At 41.8% G+C, this 21,867-nt stretch overlaps 1 protein-coding gene across 1 annotated transcript; it reads right to left on the reverse strand.

Moving 5' to 3' along the window:
* Positions 1–12,884: 12,884 nt before the first annotated feature.
* On the reverse strand, positions 12,885–18,160 carry LOC124975612 (uncharacterized). Its single transcript, XM_047538236.1, is given in 2 exon segments — positions 12,885–16,357; positions 16,360–18,160. Coding segments are annotated over 2 exon segments (5,274 nt in total).
* Positions 18,161–21,867: the final 3,707 nt, after the last annotated feature.

The following is a 21,867-nucleotide window of genomic DNA, read 5'->3' on the forward strand; positions in this document are numbered from 1 at the left end:
TATGTGTCTTAATGGACTGCATAGACATTATGACCTGTGCAATACCTAGGATATATGTATCTCTATGCCCTGTTTAGCCTCTTTGTTTTGTGTGGTCTCTATGGCCTTAGTATGGCCTTAGAGCTAGGGCCATAGCTTCTATGCCCTGAATAGCTACGTGACCTTGACCTGTATGAACTATCTAGCCATAATGGCTGGGGAGCCTCTTTGACCAGGGTAACCTTCATGATATTTGTAACCAACATTACTTGCCTATCTGCAATGACCTGCAAAGCCTCTATGATCTGTGTAGTCATTGTCACTTTCATAGCATCTATGCCTGAATAAGCTGTAGGATATGAATAGTCCATATAGCCTGCTTTTAATCTATGGCCTCATTAGCCTCTGTGGCCAGCACAGCCTCTATGAATCTCATAGCCTTTATGGTGTAAAAAGTTCAATTACTTTAGTATTCACTATGAATTTTCAGATTTTATACCCTGAGTATTCTCTGGGAACTGTGTGACCTCTATGACCTTAGTACCATCTATGACCTGCATATACTTAATATCCTGTATCACCTATTATGACCACTGAAGGTGCTATGTACTGGTTACCCTAGATGGACTGACACCAAATTATTTCTTAACCTCTATGGCCTTAATAGACTAGATGACCTTAGTGTATTGTATGACCTCAGAAGCCTCTGTGATCCACAGAGCCTATGTGCTTGAGTTGCCTCTATAAATAGCATAGGCTTTATGACCTATGTAACCTCTATTGTTTGAGTAGCCTAAATGACCTGCAAGTCTCTATGACTTTATTGGCCTATATGACCTTAATCTATTAACTGACTAGCTTCTAATAACCATAAAAATTTGTGTCAAAAAAGCCTGTATATCCTCTGTAGCTCTATGGGATTAATAGATTATATGATCTCTGTATCATCTTTGGCTTATATATTCTTTTTGGCTATGAAGATTTTTATGGCCACTATATCCTCTATGGTCTGTGTAGCTTCACTTCAATAGAATCACTTCTATTGTCCATGTTCCTTCTGTGACCTGAGTAGACTTTATAAATAGTGCAACATCTATGTCCTGCATAGAATCTATGAAATGAATAAATTATTTTGCCTGCACAGCCTCTATAACCTGTGTATTTCTGATAACCTGTGCAGCCTATTTGGCATCAGCATTCTCTAGAAAAATAGTATCCACTATGACCTTTGAAGTCTATGACCTGTGTAGCCACCATGAACTGCATAGACTCTATGAACTATGTAGCCTTTATGGCCTGAGTATTTTCCATGGCCTGCAAAGTCTCTATTAACTGCATAATCTCTATGGCCTGATTAGCCTCAAGTACCTATATAGCCTCTTTGGCTTGAATAACCTTATGTACTAAGCATTCTGTATGGCTATAGTAGACTTCATAATCTTCTTAACCTCTGCGACATCTTATATCTCTGTGGGCAAAGTGGGTTATATGCCCTTGAGTAGCCTAAATAGTTTGAGTAACATCTTTGGACTGTATAAGCCTTAACTGTGTAGCCACTGTAACCTGCCTCTCTTCTATCAGCTAAGTAGCATCTATAACTTGTATAAGTTTTGTGACATAATAGCTTTTAACCATCATACACTCAATTACCTGTGTATCATGATGGCCTGAGAAACATAAATGTAGGATAATGGCCTTAGTAGCGTGAATGACCTTTTTATCCATATAATTTTTGTAGCCCTTCTGACCTGCCTGGCCTCTATGTTTTTGTAGCCTCTATGGCCCAGGTATCCTCTTTGACCTGAGTGACTTTTATGGTTGGCACAACCTTTATGACCTAAGTAGCCTCTTTGACCAGTAAACCCTCTATGATCCCTGCAACTTTTGTGACCTAAAAAGGCTCTAGGTACTGAGTAGCCTTTATGGCCTACAGTCCCTCTATGACTTGAGTAGCCTCTATGACCTGCATAACCTCTTTGGCCTAAGTATCTTTCATGACCTATGAGACCTCTATGACCTCATTAGCCCCTAAGACCTGTGTAGTACATATGACTTAAATAATCTCTATTGTCTGCTTACACTCTATAACTGAGTAGCATCTTGGAACTGAGTAGTCTCTTTCAGTAACAGAACCTCTCTGACATGTGTAGCCTCTATGTCCTGCACCTTTTTTTTGACCTGGATTTCCTTAATTACAAGTGTCTTCTCTATGGTCTTAGTAACTCATATGCCCTATCTGTGACTTATGTATTTTCCATGACATTTATATTATTTATAAATTTTGTAGCTTACATGTCCTGAATAATCCTAGAACTTGCGTAGAATTTATCACCTAAAAAATCCTCCAATCTTTAATTAAAACTTTAAGCTGATCATACAGCTTGAACTGAGTCAATCTGCAGCCAATATAACCTCTATTACTTAGAAGCTTCTAACATCTGCATAAACTCTATGGCCAATGTAGCATATAAACCTGTGTAGTACCCAGGTCATGTGCATAACTCATGACATGCGTAGCCTGTGTGTTGTACACAGCCACTAAAACCTGTGTTGCCTTTATGGCCTGATTAGCCTAAATGACCTGTAGAGTTTCTATGATCTCAGGAACCACTATGACCCATGGTGCCCCTATGATCTGCACAAGCCTTTATTTTCTGTGAAGCCTCTGTATCCTGAGTGACACCTAAGATTTATGTAGCTTATATAGCCTGAATAACCTAAATGACCCCTATGGCCTGCAAAGTCTCTAAGTTTTCAATAATGTCTAACACCAGTTAACCTGTTTGACCTTCATATTCTCTATGACCTGAGTACATTTTATGATGTGTACATTATTTATGCCCTAAATAGTGTCTATTTCTTTGTAAATTCTATAACTTTTATAGTTTCTTTGGACTAAAAAGTGTAAATGAGCTTAGTAACTGATATGATTTTTGTATTCTTTGTGTCCCAAGTTGCCTCTGTGACATGAATATCCTTTATGAAATGAATATTCTCTAAGACTAGCATCATCACTATGGCATGTATAGCCTGTATGGATTGAGTGGCCTCTGTGAACTGTATCACCTCTATGACCTGGGTATCCTCTACAGCATGCATAGCCTCTATTGATTGCATGTTTTTTTATCCTGAGTAGCCTAGTAGACCTGAATAGCCTCTATGGACATAGTGGTCTAAATGACCTTAGTATGCCCTATAATATGTACAGGCACTATGAACTGCATAACCTCTATAATTTGCACAGGGTCTCTGGCCTGCATATACTCTCTGACTTGTACCACTTCTATGGCCTGAGTACCCAAAATGATCTCAAAGCTCATATGCCCTGTGCTGATTCTGTAGCCCAAATAGCTTCTATGACTTGCATAGCCTTAATGACCTGTGTATCTTCTAAGGTCTAAACAATATTTATGACCCCCATAACCTTATGAGCTGAGAAACATAAATGACCTCAGTAAGCGCTATGAACTTTTTAACCTCTATGGATCATTTAGCCTCCTTGACCTGCATAGGACTTATATGCACAGTAACTTACCTAGTCTGAGTAGTTTCTAGGTCCTGTTAACATCTGTGAATTGCATACCTCTTTGACCTGCACAGACTCTATGATCTCTGTAGACTTTATGACTTACTGCTTACTCTCTGACCTAAGTAGTTTCTTCAACCCTCATAACCTCTGATTTATGCAGCTACTATTGTTGGTGTAGCCTCTATCACCAATGTAACCACAAGAACATTCAGAGCCTCTATAGTCTGTGAAGCCCCCTGCACCTGCATTGCCTCTAAGACCTGAATTGTCATTATAATCTCAGAAGATTTTTTAACAAGCAAAATTTCTATAATTTGTATAATATTATCTATAATATGTATGTTTTTCATGGCCTATCATTGACTGCCTGTCCTGCATTTCCTCTCTGTTCTAAGTAGTCTAAATGAACTGAGTAACCCATATGACCTATGTAGTATTAATAGTCTGAATGACCTACATGGGTTGAGAAGTCCTTATGAATTGTGTAAAGTCTAGGACCTGAGCAGCTTCAAAAAATTGAGAAGGTTTTTATGACCTGCATAATCTCTACAGTATGAGTAACCTCTATGACCCTATATCATTTATAATCCATGAAGCATCTATTACCTATGTAATCCTGACAGCATTTATGACCTCCACAGGCTTATGCTCTATGTATATATTTAATTAGTAGCCCCTAAGGACTTGGTAGGCTTTATGATTGAACAGTCATTATGACCTGGGTATCCTCTATGATCTGCATAACCCCTATTACTTAAGTAACATGTATGACTTGCATAATTTATGTGTTCTGAAGCCACTGGTCCTCCTTATCTTGATGACCTAAATAGCTTTTACTAACTGACTAACCTCTATGTCCAATGTAGTTTCTAAAACCTGAATATCCTCTATGACCAGCATAACTTTTAGGACATGTGCAGCCCCTAAGAACTGTGTGAGTTTTATGACCTGAACAGCATAATGAAATTTCAGAAAGGAAAGAGCATTATCTCTATGGTGTGTGCCTGGCTTGGCCCCAGGATATGAGTTGGATATTAATTAAACAAGCTCACAGCCCTTCTCCCAGGTAGGGATTTCATGCATCCATCCTCTTGACTAACATTACAGTATTGAAATTACCCTTCCTGGAAAGAATTACAAGTATATGAATTGGTCAAACCTTGGTAGCAAGGAAACACAGCAAGGGTATCATCTGTAATATCACTAGGAGAAGCTAGCAAAATATAGGTAAGTTATCACAAAAGAAGTAGGAGATCACCAGGATTACAGTTTTCAGACTTAAATTGCCAGGCGTAAATCCAGGCAGGAAGGAGGAAAAATAATCTGATAAATGAGAACTGCTTTTCTCAGGGAATTGACATGATCTTGTTCCAGAGAGAAATTATTATGTAAATTATCCAGGCCTGTGTCCCAAGTTCCCACAATTCTGAGGGCTATCCTCTACCACATTTAAAGCACTGCAAATTCCCAAGGTTGCACAAATGACTGGATAGATTTGTTCCACCTTAGGAACTGATCATACTAATGGAATTACCTCTCTAGAACACTGGTAGTAGGGAAGCTAAAGATTTCAACAGATTTAGGGGACAACTGGGATGCAAAAATGCAAAATACAGGTAGCTTAACATTCATCAACTTAGTTTTCAACAGGTACAACTTTAGGACAAGGGCCTTACTGCTTCTTGTTCAGGCTGAGGCAAAGGTGGATTGGTTCTAGCTGGGATGTCATGTAATGAATGAAGGATAAGTGAGGTAGGCTGAAATAAAATGTTTTAGCACATAATAAAGGAGACTGATAAAATTTAAATGCCAGTGGTAGATATCCTGAGACCATTACTGTTCAAACAAGGGAGCATGAAATTGCCAGAAGGTGGAGAAAAGTTTATCCTTGGGAGCAAGTTCCTTGACACCAGGTTGGAGTCAGTATTTTAGGTTCACAGGTAGAGTACTATGCCCATTGTTGAGTATTTGAATGACAAATTTGGAGGTTTTGGGGGTCTCCTTAGTGACCTGTTTGACTTCTATTGCCCAAGTATCCTCTATGACCTGAGAAGCATCTATGACGTAAAAGAAAGAAATTAAATGTATACAAATAAGTAAAGAAGAACTCAAACTATCACTATTTGCCAATGATATGTTTCTACATTTGGAAATCAAAAAATTCCACCAAAATCTCCTGGAACTAAAAAATGAATTCAGCAAAGTAGCAGGATATAAAATCAATATGCATAATTCAAATGCATTCCTATATATCAGTAATGAATCCACTGAAAGAGAAATAACACTACACTGTTCATAATCATTTCAAAAAACAAAATACTTGGGAATCAATCTGACAAAACTGCTGAAAAATCTCTACAATGAAAACTACAGAACACCAAAAATAAAGAAATTGAAGATCTTAGAAGATGGAAAGACCTCACATGCTCCCAGATAGGCAGAATTTATTTGATCTTTTCATGTTAATCCCATAATATTTGAAAGTTCTGTTCATGGATTTTTACCATCTTCTCTGTGTGGTCAACTTTATTTTCAACATTAAATATTTTGTCTTCATTGTCTAAAGTTCTGTCTTCCATATGATCTAGATTGTGGTTGATATTTTCCATTGAATTTATAATTGACTGATTTATAATTGATTGATTCCTTCATTTTGAGGATTTCTGCTTGCTTTTTACACAATCTCTAACTCTTTATTGATTTTTCACTTCCTGTATTTCTCTTTGATTTAACTCTGTATACTATTCTTTACTTTGCAGATCAACTTGACTATGGACATTCTAAACTTTTCGGATATTTATTCTATTTTTTTGTCTATGGTTTCTCTTATTGGGGAATCTTGGTTTGTTTGTGGTGTTTTGTTCCCTCATTTTTTTATGTTGTAACCCCAGTTGCAGCCAAACCTATAGGTACCCTGGCACTGAACCTTCAGGTCCTGGCTGGTGCCCCCAGATGGGGGCAGTGTGCCCCAAAATGTCAGTGGCAGCAAACCTTTGGCACTTCAAACAAACCTAAGCTGTGGCCAGTGTCTCAAAATATATGTGGCCATGTGCAACCAAACCTGGAGTGTCCCTGGCAACAGATTTCTGAACAGTGGTGGAGGTGGTAGTAGCAGGAATTGGTGGCAGTAACCAGGGGGTCAGCAGCACCTGCAGACATCAGTGGTGTTGTCAAGAGGTGGGAGAACTATGGCAACAGTGGCAGTAGCAGTGACTGTGGCTGCAGCTGCAGCAACTCCCAGAGAGGAGAACAGATGACTTCCTGGGAGTAGCAGTGACTTTGGTGAGAGCAGTGTCAGTGATAGCAGGAGCAGAAGCATCAGCATCAGCAGCAACAGTGTAGATGGCAAACAGGCATCTGAGGCAGTGATGAGAGCAACAGTGACCTCTGGGCCATGTCGACTGTGACAGTGTCAACATCAGCAGCAACACCAAGAGAAAAGACCTCCAGTAACCCAAGGCAGTGAACTCAGGGGCAGATGTGCCCCAAGAGAAAGCTTCAGAGAAATGGCAACAGTGCTCAGGAAAAAAGTGCCTCAACACTATTGCCCTTCAGTCTGATTGGAGGATATTGGGGTTGTAATATATGCAATTGCTTAATTTTCAAAATGGATCAGTCAAAGGGAAAGACTATAATTAAAATGCCTACAAATGTGGTCAATTAAGGCTATGTTCTGAAAGAGGATCACCAGACATTTTATTTCTCACAGTAACACCTATGACATGCATAAATTCTGTTACCCTTAAGACCTGTATGATATGCATCTATTCTATGGTCTATCCTTTGTACCCTGCATAACCTCTAGAAACTGAGTAACTTAAAAAACCTTAGCATCTTGAACTTATGTAACCTCTATGATCTTCATACCCACAGTATCCTGAGTAGCAGAAATGACTGTATTATCCCTGATGAACTATGTAGTGTGTATAAATTGAGTAGCTTACATAAACATATTAGCCCCTATGACTTGTGTAACCTCTGTGGCCTGATTGTACTGTATGACCTACATGATCTTTATGACTTGCATACTATCTATGGATTGAGTAACTCAAATATCCTGAATATCTGCTATGACATCCATACCCAGTATGGAATACTTAACTTCTGTGTCTTCCATAGTCTCTATTTCCTGTGCACCCTCTATGTCCTGATTTAACAAAGTGATCCAATTAGCCTTCATTGCATGTATGTATTTTATGAGATTTAAAGCCTCCATGACCTCTGGAATATCTGTGTCCTGAGTTGTCTCTGTGACCCATGTAGCCTCTATGGTCATTTTAGTCCATATGTCCTCCATAACCTTTTCCATTGAGGATCCTCTATGCACCAGATAGCCTCTGTGACACAAGTGCAGTCTATGACCAACTCAGCCTTTATTAACTGCAAATCCTTTCTGGCCTTCATTCTGAAATGACCGTAGTAGCCTTCAAACCTTTATAAAGTGAGTAGTCACTATGACCATTATAAGTAGCCAGTATGACCTCGGTAAACTATGATTGTGTACCCTCTATAGCCAGTGGAGCATGTCACTGAAAGTTTGGTTCTTGTTCCCAGTGCCTAGTCAATAAAGATAATAGAGTTTTGAAAGAAGGAAAACTAAGGTTTATTGCTTTACATGCAATGGAGTAACAGAGAACGCCTGTCCCAAATGCTGTGATTCTGCCTCTCAGGGAGAACAGAGAGTATTTAAAGGAGCTATTCATTTAAAGGTCACAATCCAGGTCTTTCTTGTAGTCTACTGTGATTTACTTACTAGTTTGGGGGTAAGCCATTCTTTCAATCTTCTTCTGCCATCCCTGAAATCTGAATTACTTGGCTCCTCTGTTGGTTATGTGCTCAAGTAGAGATAACTTGGCTTTGAACAAGGAGAAGATAATCTTGTTCTTCCACTCAGGTTAGGAAGGGGAAGAGTGTGAAAAGGTAAAGAAAAACATGTCCATTTAAAAATAAGCCTCAGTGACAGTGCAGTATGGCTACATTAAAATCATTAGTTGGACCACTGTTACTTAATGATCTAAGGAGCCCAAATGACTTGACCAGTCCATGTGATTGGTGTGACTTAAGTAAACTCCATGGCTTGAGTAGATTAAATGACCCAAAATAAACTTTTCTATATTTTCAATTAAAACTTTTCCTATATTGTTTTTCATATGTAATTCTTCAGTAAATTTTGAATTGATTGTTGCATATGTTATAGAGAGGAAACTATTTTTATATGGATTTGTATTTTTATATGGATTAGCAATTCTGATGTGGTTTTGTTTGGTGCTAAGGTGAGTCAACAAGGTCTTCTCTCTAATTCATGGTTTACTGTGAAAGACAGCCAAAAATTACCCACCTGTTTCTCCTGACCCTTCCCACATTTAAGGCAATGAACACCTTTATTTCCAGGATAGTTGGGTGATAATGATAGCACATAGGTGCTCGGACCTTCTCTTATTGGGGCACTTCATTTACACTAACTTCATAAAGTTTTCATACCATTCTCCCTTTGCTAACATAGGAGAAATATTTGACAGGATGCATTCTGTTCTCTGAGGTTTTATTAGAACTCATTTGTAAAGCATTTATATATACTGGGGAGCAGGGTGTGTGTTGTGTGTGTGGTAGAGGGCAGTTGTGAATGCCAGCCCAATTTCTTTATTGTTTTTGGCTTATTTATTATTCCAAAACTATTTTAAGTCCATTTTCATAATATTCAATGTATATTGGTTACTCTCTGCTATTCATGCTTATTTTTCTATAAAATGCTCAATTTCATCTAAATTTTTGTTTGTTAGCATGATGTTATTTGTTTCATCAAAATTAAAAATAAAATCTCAACTGTATTTGTAGTTTTCTATTTCTCTATTTTCTGTTAATGATCATGCCTTTTCTGTCCCCATTTAAAAGTCAATGTAGCAGGGCTGGGGATATAGCTCAGTTGGTAGAGTGCTTGCCTTGCAAGAATGAGGCCCTGGGTTCAATCCCCAGCACATACACACAAAAAAAGTCAATGTAGCTATTGACCTGTTAATGGATTTTGATTAAAATGAAAGCTTTTAAAAATTTCTTTCTCCTTCATCTTGGTTTTAAATTATGACTTCATATTTTCACTAATGGTATTTTTGTGTTTTGTCTTTACATTTTTTGCCATGTTGTGATGGTGCCCAGGACATCACACATGCTAGATAAGTGCATTGTCACTGAGAAATATCCTCAACCCTAGTATATTATATGTGTCAGTATATTTCATAATTTTTGTGTTTTTATTTCTCTCTTTTCATGCTTTTGTTCTGGGTTCACTTCCTTTTGAGAGTGAGCATACACCAGTAATAAATTGTTTTTGTTGTTTATCTGAAAGCATTTGTTACTGTGTTTTGTCTTTACTGCTGAGGAGTACGGTACAGGTGGGAATAGAATCTGAGAAAAATTGCTTTTCCCTCCTTCTTTGGGACAGCATCTCTTTATGTTCCCCAGGTTGACCTTGAACACCTGGGATCAAGTAATCATCCTATCTCAGCTTCCCAAGTAGTTGGGATTTCAGGCACCAGGCATAAGAAAGGCAATTTAGGAAACATTTCTTTTTTGGGCATCCCACATTTAATAATTAGACCTATTGTGTGGTTATTTGAAAAAATGCTCATCCTCCTCCAGAAGGACTTTTTCATGTTTTTTTTTTTTCTCTTTTGTATCCTCAGTCCTAGAACAATGCCAGATTCACAGTTTCTAATTCATTACTATCATACAAAATCATTATCAATGGTTCAATGAACTTAGGATGGCTTTGGTATATCTTTGCTTCACTTTCATTTTCTGCCATTTCCTCTATTACCTAATTCAGTAAACTGCATTCTACTGCATATTTAATTCTGAAATTCAACCAAAAATTCAATTCTCATTTCCTGGTTGTTTCCAAAACACAAAAATCAATGTCTTTGTGAACATTGTCATTCATGATAGACTTGCAATGTAAATACTGACAAACAACAGGGGAAGACCATGAAGAGACAGCTGTGTACACAAGTCACTGAATAAGAGAAACTACCACACAGACAGCTCACTGAAAGACCCTCCATCCCCCTGTCCAAGGAAGATCACGCGAAGACACTGGCTGCAAAAGCAAGAGGCTATTTATTGGTACACAGGCGCCTGCGGGTGCTCAGCAAAACCTCAGCCGGAGCTTCGGTGAACTGGCACACCGGGCTTTTGGGGTACAGGTTATTTTATAGGGTAAAGGGGCAGGTTTCGCGCGTGTGGTAAGCAACAGGTATCTTATTGGCTATTTGGAATCCTGCACATGGGTCACCTAAAGGATAAGGTCGTTTTTCGTACTATGTTCCTGGAAATTTTTGCTTGACACCTTTATGGTTCCTGCTTATCAGTTCCTGTTTGTTCAGGGATGGTCTGTGCTTCCCCAACCGCCCTGTTTTTTCTCAACCTGTTTATCAGTTTGACAACCTCTGGGTAAGTCGTGCAACCTTCCCAGGGGGGTAGGGGTGGAATGACCTAGGTTATGGGTTTAAGACATAGAGCTGGGGCCTTTCATCCCCCCCTTTTTCTTTATCATGGATAGAATCCTATATCCATTTGTCCATCCTGCCTCGGTTATGGAGAGTATTCATCAGTTTGCTTAATCATTTGGTACTGTTGGGTAAGGACCATAGTCTGGATTGTGGAAAGTCGGTCCCTCATAAACTGTACTAGTCTGTTCAAGATGCAGGGCCCAAAGGTGAAAATTAGTATTAAAATTATCAGAGGGCCAGCTATAGTAGATAGCAAGGTAGTCAACCAGGGGGACTTACTAAACCATTGTTCAAACCATCCTTCTTGTGCCTTATATTCTTTCTGCCGTTTGGCTAATCTTTCTGTTACCTTTTCCATGGTTTCTCTGACTACTCCTGTATGGTCAGCATAGAAACAGCATTGTTCCTTTAGGGCCACGCAAAGACCGCCTTCCTGTAGGAACAGTAGGTCTAATCCCCTTCGATTCTGCAACACAACTTCAGAAAGGGAAGTAAGAGATTTTTCTAGGGCTGTAATGGATTTTGCCATAGCAGCTAGGTCCTCATTCATGGCGGCCTGTAGATATAAGTATTGATTTCCCTGTACTATTGCAGCTGTTCCTGTACCGATTCCTGCAGCAATTCCCCCTACTCCTAGTAACAGAGCTAGGGTCAGGCTAATGGGTTCCCGGGGGTGCCTCTTTTGGCCTTCTAGGTGACCCAGAACATATTCTGATTGTAGGTAGGATATCCTAGGCCATAGCTGGACTAATACACAGAAATCAGTTGTGACATTTAGAATGGCAGTGGACACACAAGGGGTCAGTCCTGTGTTACATGCCCAGTAGGTCCCATTAGGTCCCCAGATATATTGATGGCCGTCCTGAGTTGGGAGGGTCTGATTACAAAGGGAGTGATGTGACCTAGGTACCTTGCCTATACATAGGCCTTGCCCACTGACTTCAGGGATTGTAAGTTTACAGCCAGGTAGGGAGGAACACTTGCTATTAGGAGTGCTACTATTTGTCCAACTAGCTGTGGTGGCAATTCCCTCATAATAAGGTGGGTTAGAGACTAGACATAACCAACAGTCTAGGGTTTTGTCTGGACTGGTGGAATTAAGGGCTTGGAAAGCTCCTTGGACTAGGCGCAACAGCCGATCCCCAGTGCCTGGAGGAGGAGATTCAACAAAGGGGCTTCTAAGAAGGATGCTATCTGTTGGTGTGGATGCAGGGCTAGTAGGTGGGGGTATGGCCTTGGAGGGTTCTTTCCGTTCGGGGACTGTGGACTCCAGTCTCTTCGGGGTGTGGGTACCCGCTGGTCTCCAAGAACCAAATTGGGGCCTACTGGGGTTTTTGTTTCTTCTGCCTCTACCCAAATTCGGAATAGGAGCCCTGGATCGCCTTGCCGAGTGTATAGACGAACCCCCCATAAGTACCCCTGAAGCCATGCTATCTGTTTCCTTCCTTCCTGGGTAAATCTGATAGTTACATTAGATTCACCTGGGGTTATCTCTAAAAATTGCACGTAGTCATTTCTAGGTTTTCCCTTGAGCCAATACCCATTTGAACTAGTCTCACAACCCCATGAGGCACAATAGTAGGCCTCTGGCCCCCCACATTGATAGGTACGGGTGCGCCCGGGGCAAAAATACCAGGATCGGAATCTGCAGGGTGGATAGGAGTCCCCTTTGGTTTTCTGAGTGTGTTCCCAAGATCCTTCGGCTAATTTACAAAAATCAAAAGTCAAGTCCGGCCACCAGGTATTTAGGGCATGATGCCCTTTAGCCAGAACCAGTTTTTTTCCAGTTTCAATATTGTGAATAAACCAAACTAGATTTCTGGATACATGTGGACTGCCATAGGACATCATGGGAAACAAAGCTAAGATAATTAACAGCATGAAAGTCTTATCTTTAGTGGGTTTTGGGTGCGTTGTAACCTCCATGTTGATTCCTGGGGTGCAGGGGTGGAGTCTTGTGGATGTGCAGCTTTCATGTGGGATGCGTGGACCCAAGCTGCAATGCCGTCTACCTTGATGGCGGTAGGGGTGGTCAGCAAGACGATGTAAGGACCTTTCCAGCGAGGTTCAAGGTTTTTTTTCTGATGCCTGCGGACCCAGACAGTGTCCCCTATCTTGAAGGAGTGTGGCACTGTTGGTTTCTCCAGTTGTTCCTTGTAGGCTGCCGCTAGGGGCTTCCAGACTTCATTTTGGACTAACTGTAATGCGCGTAAGTGGGTCTGCAGGGTAGGGGTAAATAGAGCAGAAATCTCAGTTTCATAGAAATTTACAGCAAGTGGTGGTGTGCCATACAGGATTTCAAAGGGGGTTAATCCCTGGGGACCAGGTGTGTTCCTGGCCCTGTACAAAGCTAATGGCAGGAGTTGTACCCAGTCTCTAGTGCCAGTTTCAAGCGTTAATTTAGTTAAAGTCTCCTTAAAGATTCTATTCATTCTTTTTACCTGTCCTGAACTTTGGGGTCGATAAGTACAATGTAATTTCCAATTAATCCCCAATGTACTGGCCACTAATTGACTTACCTGAGAGGTGAAGGCAGGCCCGTTGTCTGAGCCAATGGTCCCTGGGATACCATACCTCGGAAAAATTTCTTCCAACAACTTCTTTGCCACAAATTTGGCCGTTTCATGTCGGGTAGGGTACGCTTCTACCCATCCAGAGAAGGTATCAACAAAAACTAAGAGGTACTTGTATCCATACATACCAGGCTTGATCTCCGTAAAGTCCACTTCCCAATTGGTCCCAGGTTTATGTCCTTTGGCTCGTACCCCGGCTCCTGTGTTGATCTTGCCTGCATTCACCTGGGCACAGGCTTGGCAATTTTCTACTACTTGCTTAATAAGAGAGTTTCTATGGGGCAAGTATAGATTTCCTTCCCCTCGATCCAAGAGGTTTTTCATTTTCTTTGTCCCTAAGTGTGTGAGCCTGTGCAGGGATTTAATCAATTCCTTGGCATTTCTGAGTGGCATTATTGTCTTCCCTTGGTATTCCCAGGTGTTCTCTGCTGAGTTATAGTCAGCCCCTAGGTTTTGTAAAATGTCTAGGTCCTTGTCCTCGTACACCCATTGTTCATCAGGGTCAATGGAAGTCTTTGTGGCCTTTTGGGGCAATAGAGTAGTCACCAGGAGCTGGGGGCCTAAAGCTGCATTCCTAGCAGTTTCGTCTGCCAGTCTGTTTCCTTTTGCCTCTAGATGGTCTCCCTTTTGGTGACCAGGGCAATGTATTATACTTAGTCTCTTTGACAGAAAGAGGGCCTTTAATAAGGCTAAGATTTCAGTCTTATTCTTGATCTCTTTTCCCTCTGAGGTTAATAACCCTCGCCGCCGATATATTTCTCCATGGATATGGGCGGTAGCAAAGGCATACCGACTGTCTGTGTATACATTGAATTTCTTCCCCTCAGCCAGTTTTAAGGCCTGCATCAGAGCTATCAGCTCTGCTCGCTGGGCTGATGTTCCTCCCGGTAACGCGCTCGCCCAGATTACCTCTGATTCAGTGGTGACGGCTGATCCTGCTCATCGTTCCCCGTTTAGCAAATAGCTACTCCCGTCAGTGAACCAGACTAACTCCGCATCCATCATGGGTTGGTCTAACAGATCTGGTCGAGTTCCTTGGGTCTCTGCAAGAATCTGTTGGCAATTGTGGGGGATGGGTCCCCCGGGGAGGGGCAGGAGCATGGCTGGGTTTAGAGTTACTAAAGGACCGAACCGGATTCGGTCCGTGTCCAGCAATAAAGATTGGTAGTGGGTAAGCCGGGCATTGGAGATCCAGCGGTCAGGGGGTTGCCGGATTACTGCTTCGATGGCATGTGGAGTTAACAAGGTTAGTGGCTGTCCCAGAGTCAGATTAGTAGCATCCTTAATTAAGATTGCTACTGCCGCTATCATCCGGAGGCAGGGAGGCCATCCTGATGCCACAGGGTCCAATTTTTTTGACAAGTAGGCGATTGGGCGTCTCCATGGTCCCAATTTCTGGGTTAGGACTCCCTTTGCATATCCCTGCTTTTCGTCAAAAAAGAGGTCAAAAGGCTTAGTGACGTCCGGTAAACCCACGGCAGGGGCAGATAGGAGGGCCTGTTTGATGTGATCGAATGCCCTCTGGTGTTCATTTGTCCAGGCGAAAGTGCTGTTCTGCTTTGTTAATAGGTACAGAGGGGCTGCTATCTCTGCAAATCCAGGAATCCATAGTCTACAAAAACCTGCTGTCCCCAGGAATTCCCGTAGTTGTTTGGGATTCTGGGGAGTGGAAATGCTCGAGATAGTTTCTTTCTGGGCTGCGGTGAGCCATCTCTGACCATTATGAAGCTCATACCCGAGGTAAGTAACTTTCGTCTGACAGATTTGTGCCTTCTTTGCCGAGGCCCGGTACCCCAATTGCCCTAGAGCCTGCAGTAATGCTTTGGTCCCTTCAATACATTCTTCTTCGGTAGGGGCGGCCACTAGAATGTCATCTACGTATTGGAGCATTATTAGGGAGGGGTTTCTTAACCAGAAATCAGCTAAGTCCTGATGTAGGGCTTCATCAAAAAGTGTTGGACTGTTCTTAAATCCTTGTGGTAACCGGGTCCAGGTCAATTGTCCTGAGAGTCCTTCCTCAGGATCCTTCCATTCAAATGCAAATAGGGCCTGGCTCTGGGGACTTAACCTCAAGCAGAAGAATGCATCCTTCAAATCGAGGACAGTATACCAGGTATGGGTGGGAGGCAAGGTACTGAGGCGGTTGTAAGGGTTGGGTACCATGGGGTGGATGTCTTCCACTCTCTTGTTTATTTCCCTTAAGTCTTGGACCGGGCAATAGTCTTGAGTCCCTGGCTTTTTGACTGGGAGTAAAGGGGTGTTCCAGGGTGATCGGCAAGGTGTCAGTATGCCTTGATCTAGGAGCCGCTTGATATGTGGTTTAATGCCTAGGTAAGCTTCCCTGGACATGGGGTATTGTTTAATATTGATAGGTATTGCAGTGGTCTTGAGTGAGATCACTATGGAGGCTTGGCATATTGCCATTCCCATTCCCCCAGTTTCAGCCCAGGCCTCTGGGTAGGAGCTGAGCCAATAGTCCATATCTTTGCCAAGTTCGGGGAGTTTGTCAAATAGTCTATATTCATCTTCCAAGTTAAAAGTCAGTATATGGAGAGGCACCCCGTTGGGCCCACTTATAGAGGCCTGTCCATTCTCAAAACAAATCTGGGCTTTTAGTTTGGTCAGTAAGTCTCTTCCTAGTAATGGGTATGGACAGTCGGGTACATGCAGGAATGAGTGGGAGACCTTACCTGAGGCAAGGTGGACTTCTCTTTTAGTGGTCCATTGATACGGTTTTCATCCGGTGGCCCCCTGGACCCATGTTGTTTTCCACTTAGGAGTCCGGGGTCCTGCATCAGCACTGAATGTTGTGCTCCTGTGTCCACTAGGAAGGTTACCGGTTGCTCCCCCACTTGTAGAGTTATCCGGGGCTCAGGGGGGAGCTCCTGACCCTGACGTCCCTAATCTTCATCATCCAAAGTTAGTAGTTGAGGGGTTTTGTTGGGGTACCTCCTTGAGTCGGGGAGCCTTTTGGGATTTTTTGGACAGTCTTTTACCCAATGTCCTTTTTCCTTACAGTAGGCACATTGGTCGTGTTCCACTTGGGGCCTGCTTCGTCCCCTTTCTCTCCCTGGCTTAGTCTCTTGTGGCCCTGTCTGAGCTATTGTGGTCAGTACTTTACTTATTTCTTTATTACGTTTTCAATCCCTCTTATCTAATTCCTCTCGGTATCTCAAATCCCTTTCTTCCTGCACTTTCCTAATCCTCTCTTCTTTCTCTTCTGGAGTTTCCCTCTTATTGTAAATCTTTTCTGCTTCCTTTAACAAATTTGCTAGGGAGAAATCCTGCAGATTATCCAACGTTTGTAGCTTGCTTCTAATGTCAGGGGAAGATTGCCAAATGAATGCCATAGAGACATTGCCTTTCTGTTCCTCACTATCTGGGTCGAAAGGAGTAAACCTTCGATATGCCTCCTTCAATCTTTCTAGAAATGCAGTAGGGGTTTCGTCCGCCCTCTGAACAGTTTGTCTTACCTGAGCCAAATTGGTGGGCCTTTGTCCGGCCCCATGGAGACCCGCTATGAGTAACTGGCGATAGAGACGTAGGTGGTTCCTACCTTCATCAGTGTTGTAATCCCAATCAGGCTGCGTCAAGGGAAAAGCCTCATTAATCAGATTGGGGAGCTGTGTGGGACGCCCATTGTCCCCAGGAACATTTTTACGGGCTTCTAATAAGACTTTTTGTCTTTCCTTGGATGTGAGGAGAGTTTGGAGAAGCTACTGGCAGTCATCCCAGGTCGGTTGGTGGGTTACTAGAATGGACTCAGTCAAAGAGGTTAAGGCTACAGGGTCACTCAAGAAGGAAGGGTTATGGGTTTTCCAGTTATAAAGGTCGGAGGCAGAGAAAGGCCAGTATTGATATTGACCGTTGGGGCCTCCAGTCTGTCTCAAGGGGAAAACCTTTGAGGTTTCCCTAGAAGTTGTAGGCTCCTTGCGCCCTCGGAGTCTTCCCACCATCAGAGAGGGGTCTGGGAGGGTCCCGGCAGTTGGGGGTTCCTCATCCTCCTCGGAGGAATCCGGATGAGGGTTGGTGTCGGGGAGAGGTTGAGGAGGGTAAGGTGGGGGTTCTTCTGTTAGTAGGACTATTAAGGTATTTTCCTCAGGCGGAAGGACAGTCCGAGGTTTTGACTTAGGAGAAATGGAGGGCTTGTATTTATCCAGTATAGGGTATAGTCTAGAGGTTTGGGCGGTCTGAGTAGGGACAGGAATAAGAGGAGCGGGAGGAGGAAGGGAGGGCTCGTTAGGAAGGGAAGAGAGGAGGGGTTTTGGGGTAGCGAAGGGGGTGACCCATGGTGGTGGGTCAAAAACCAGGTTTTCCCAAGTCACGATATATGGAACTTGGTCAAGATGTCCTCTAGGGCCTGGAGTGAAGATGTGGGATTTGACCTGTGAAACAAGATCGGGATTAAAGGATCCTTCTTTGGGCCAGCCTACATTGAATGTTGGCCATTCAGAAGTGCAGAGGGTTACCCACTTCTTCTTTTTGACCTCGACCGACAAGTTGCTGGCACGGTTTCGGATGTCTTGCCAATGGTCGAGGGTGAGACTCAGGGGGGTTACCATGGATTGCCCCATTTCAGTCTCGCTGGTAAAAAGGAAATTAAGAAACAGGCACAAGCACAAGAGAACACAGACAAGACAACAGATTACAAACGCTGCGCGTCTTCGGCACAGACCGAAAGTACCAAGCGGCATCGGGGAGCGTAAGCCCCTCTGGCCAAGAAACAAATTACAAACGCTGCGCGTCTTCGGCAAGTACCAAGTGGTGTCAGGGAGCGTAAGCCCCTCCGGCCAAAAGCAAATCCCGACGAATCGTGCACTAGGACCCCTGGGACGTCTCCCAGGGTGGCAGGGGAGAAGTCTGAGTTCGTCAACTCCCTCTCGGGCTGCCCAAAGTACAAAGTGACCACGCGTGATCAGACTAACGCTGCGCTCAAGAGACGTGGAAACAAACACGACAATGAGCTCGAGCCGGCCAGCTTACCTCCCAGTAGTTCTTCCAGAAGTTCCTCGGGCAGGGATTTGGGGCAGCAAGAACACCGATCTCGGTGGGACCTCCAGATGAAAGAACCTCCGTCCCCCTGTCCAAGGAAGATCACGCGAAGACACTGGCTGCAAAAGCAAGAGGCTATTTATTGGTACACAGGCACCTGCGGGTGCTCAGCAAAACCTCAGCCAGAGCTTCGGTGAACTGGCACACCGGGCTTTTGGGGTACAGGTTTTTTTATAGGGTAAAGGGGCAGGTTTCACGCGTGCGGTTAGCAACAGGTATCTTATTGGCTATTTGGAATCCCACACATGGTTCACCTAAAGGGTAAGGTCGTTTTTCGTACTATGTTCCTGGAAATTTTTGCTTGACACCTTTATGGTTCCTGCTTATCAGTTCCTGTTTGTTCAGGGATGGTCTGTGCTTCCCCAACCGCCCTGTTTTTTCTCAACCTGTTTATCAGTTTGACAACCTCCGGGTAAGTCGTGCAACCTTCTCAGGGGGGTTGGGGTGGAATGACCTAGGTTATGGGTTTAAGACATAGAGCTGGGGCCTTTCAAACTACTTAAATAAAGCCACTGGCCTGACATGCAGTCTTGCAAGTCCAATTCTATCAAACATTTAGCTCTTTCCCTAAGATTAGATTTAGTTATTTTAGATTTAATAATTAATGGCTAATAATTGTAGTCATTCAACAATCCGAGCTCACTATGTCTCAAATAACTCCAAAAGTGACAATTTCTTTTATAAAACATTTAAACTATCTGTGCATTTTTAAAATTAAACCCAAATATTCCTTTGCTCCTTGGGTATACCAGAAGCCACTTTGGCCTGGAATTAGTTGTTGTAGGTTGAAATCATATTCTTTGTTATTTCCCAAATTAAACCTTCTTGCATAAAGATTCATTTCTATGCCCAACACCTTTGCCATCTTTAAAGATAGCATTCTAATAAAATTAAGTATGCTTTTCTACCTGGTTAACCACTTCACCAAAAACTAGTGACCATCATTGGTACTGAAGCTTAGAAGATAAGGAAAACCACCACAGTTAATGGGAAATGCTGACAATTTGTATTGGTTATATTTGAAATAAATGTATTATGTAGAGACTTAGCAGACTGCAGTAGAACAAATTTGTATTGATGCTTGTTTTGGCGATTTGTTATGGCAATTGCGTGTGCTAGTTGTTGTTAAAAAGCAAGGTTTCTGTGTTCACTGGATGGCCATGCTTTTATCTTTGTGGTTTGGATACAATTTTTAAAAATCATAGTGATAAACTCAGAAAAAGTACATTCTTATTAGAAAAATGAGTTCTGAGATTCTATTCTTTATGAAATTTATATTGAAAATATAATCACACAAAAGGTTTATGTAATTTTGCCATCCATATTGGTGAAACAATTGAGCACAAGAAATCTAAGCATTCAAGTCTGTTTGAGACGGATCAGTGTAAAACATGAGATGTGTGCAAATACATGCTTTAGCAAGTATAACTGTAGTAATAGGTTTAAAGATGTTTGAACTCAACCCAAGATAACTTTTCAATATGTATTTTGCTCTATTTTTACCTTTATGTTTTTTATGCACTAACAAATGTGAACTAATAAGTGATATATGTCAAATACATAAGTAAATAAAAGGAAGATCAATAGAGTAGAAGGAAGAGAATAGAGGGAGTGGGAGACATAGAGAGCAAGAGAGAGATGGAAAGCTGAAGGGCACTCTATACCAAAAGGGAGTAAATAAAATTCCATGTTTGTTTGATTTTGTCCAAATCAACCCCCTTACTATGTATGACTGTAATTCTCTAAGTAAAAAAGAAAGCAAAAGCAAAATATGGCAGTTTTATTAGAACTCCACAGATAATAAAACAATTCCAGTTCATATCAATGCCATCTTATACTTCAAATAAAAAGTCAATTAATTCCTAAAAATGGTTGTTTTTAATTTAATTTATGAAATCAAAACAATCACTAGAATTTCATTTACTCAAAATTTAAAGTGAAATCACTCTGAATGCTAAGTTCATATTAGTTATCATATTTTATCAACTGAAACAGAAACTGCAACTCTCAATGTCTATACACACACACAGATGAACCCACACAGAGAGATACCCAACATTGACTGAGTGTAATAGAATTACAAAATTTTAGTTCTGTAGCTCTTGGGAAAAAAAAACAACAACAAAAATTTCTGCATGATATTAGGTCCTTTTGCTCTTTGGATTCATTATCAGTAGCATTTTAAAAATGTCTGCCCTTTGAAGAACTATTTTATAAATCACCTAAAGATCTGTGTGGCATTTAACATTTTGAAAACAACATCGTATATTTTAGTTGAAATTTACTCAAAATCAGAAATTTTAATCAAATAATCAGTTAATGTGCAGCTAAAATATAATCCTTTAAGCTTTTAGCCCATTGAGATAACTCTGAACAAAGCTTGAAATATGAAAAAAAAAAAAAACCTACTGGGATTGTTGTGCCCGAAGACTCGAGACCCCGCAAAGACCACCAGAGACCACGATCAATGCAAACAGCAAAGAGTCATTTATTAGCAAGCTCGAGCTTGGTCCTCTGCGTCCTTAACCAGTGATGCTAAGAGAGGTCCCCCAGCCCTCATTAGCAGGGTTTATATAATAAAAGACAAGCAGTTATACAGTGTTCTTCCTAATTAGCTAACATATACAATTGTAAAGCAAGTTATCTTAAGTTCTGAGTCGCTCTGACCTCCGGGAGGAGGGTTATCGTTAGCAAGGTTTGTTCTCAGGCCAGCTCCCCTGGCCTTCACAGATAAGAGGAGAGAGGTCTGTGTTTATACATTCTTTACCATTTTTACGACCGGGGCTGTGGTCAGTTTGGGGAAGCCTGTGTCTCTATCTTTCATTCCCCCCTCTCCAAGAGCATTTAGAGAGCCAATCTTGGGTCTCTATTACTTTAACCCTTGCTGCGGCTTCATGGGCTGATATTGGACCCTTAGCACCATTAGCTGTACTGTATTTATTCTTTCCTTAATAAAAGCAATTAACTTATTGACCATACAAGGTCCTATAGTTAAAGCTAGTAGTAACAATAATAGGGGTCCTACCACAGCGGACACCAGAGTAGTTAACCAAGGGGAAAAATTGAACCAGGATTCAAACCAGTTCTGACTAGCTTCCCGTTCTTTCTTTCTGTTTGCTAGTCCTTCTCTGACTTTTGCCATGTTATCCTTAATTATTCCAGAGTGATCTATATAAAAGCAACATTCTTCTCCTAGAGCCACACATAGGCCTCCTTGTTGTAAGAATAC

The sequence above is a fragment of the Sciurus carolinensis genome, unplaced genomic scaffold (genome assembly GCF_902686445.1).
Source record: "Sciurus carolinensis unplaced genomic scaffold, mSciCar1.2, whole genome shotgun sequence".
Taxonomy (NCBI): domain Eukaryota; kingdom Metazoa; phylum Chordata; class Mammalia; order Rodentia; family Sciuridae; genus Sciurus; species Sciurus carolinensis.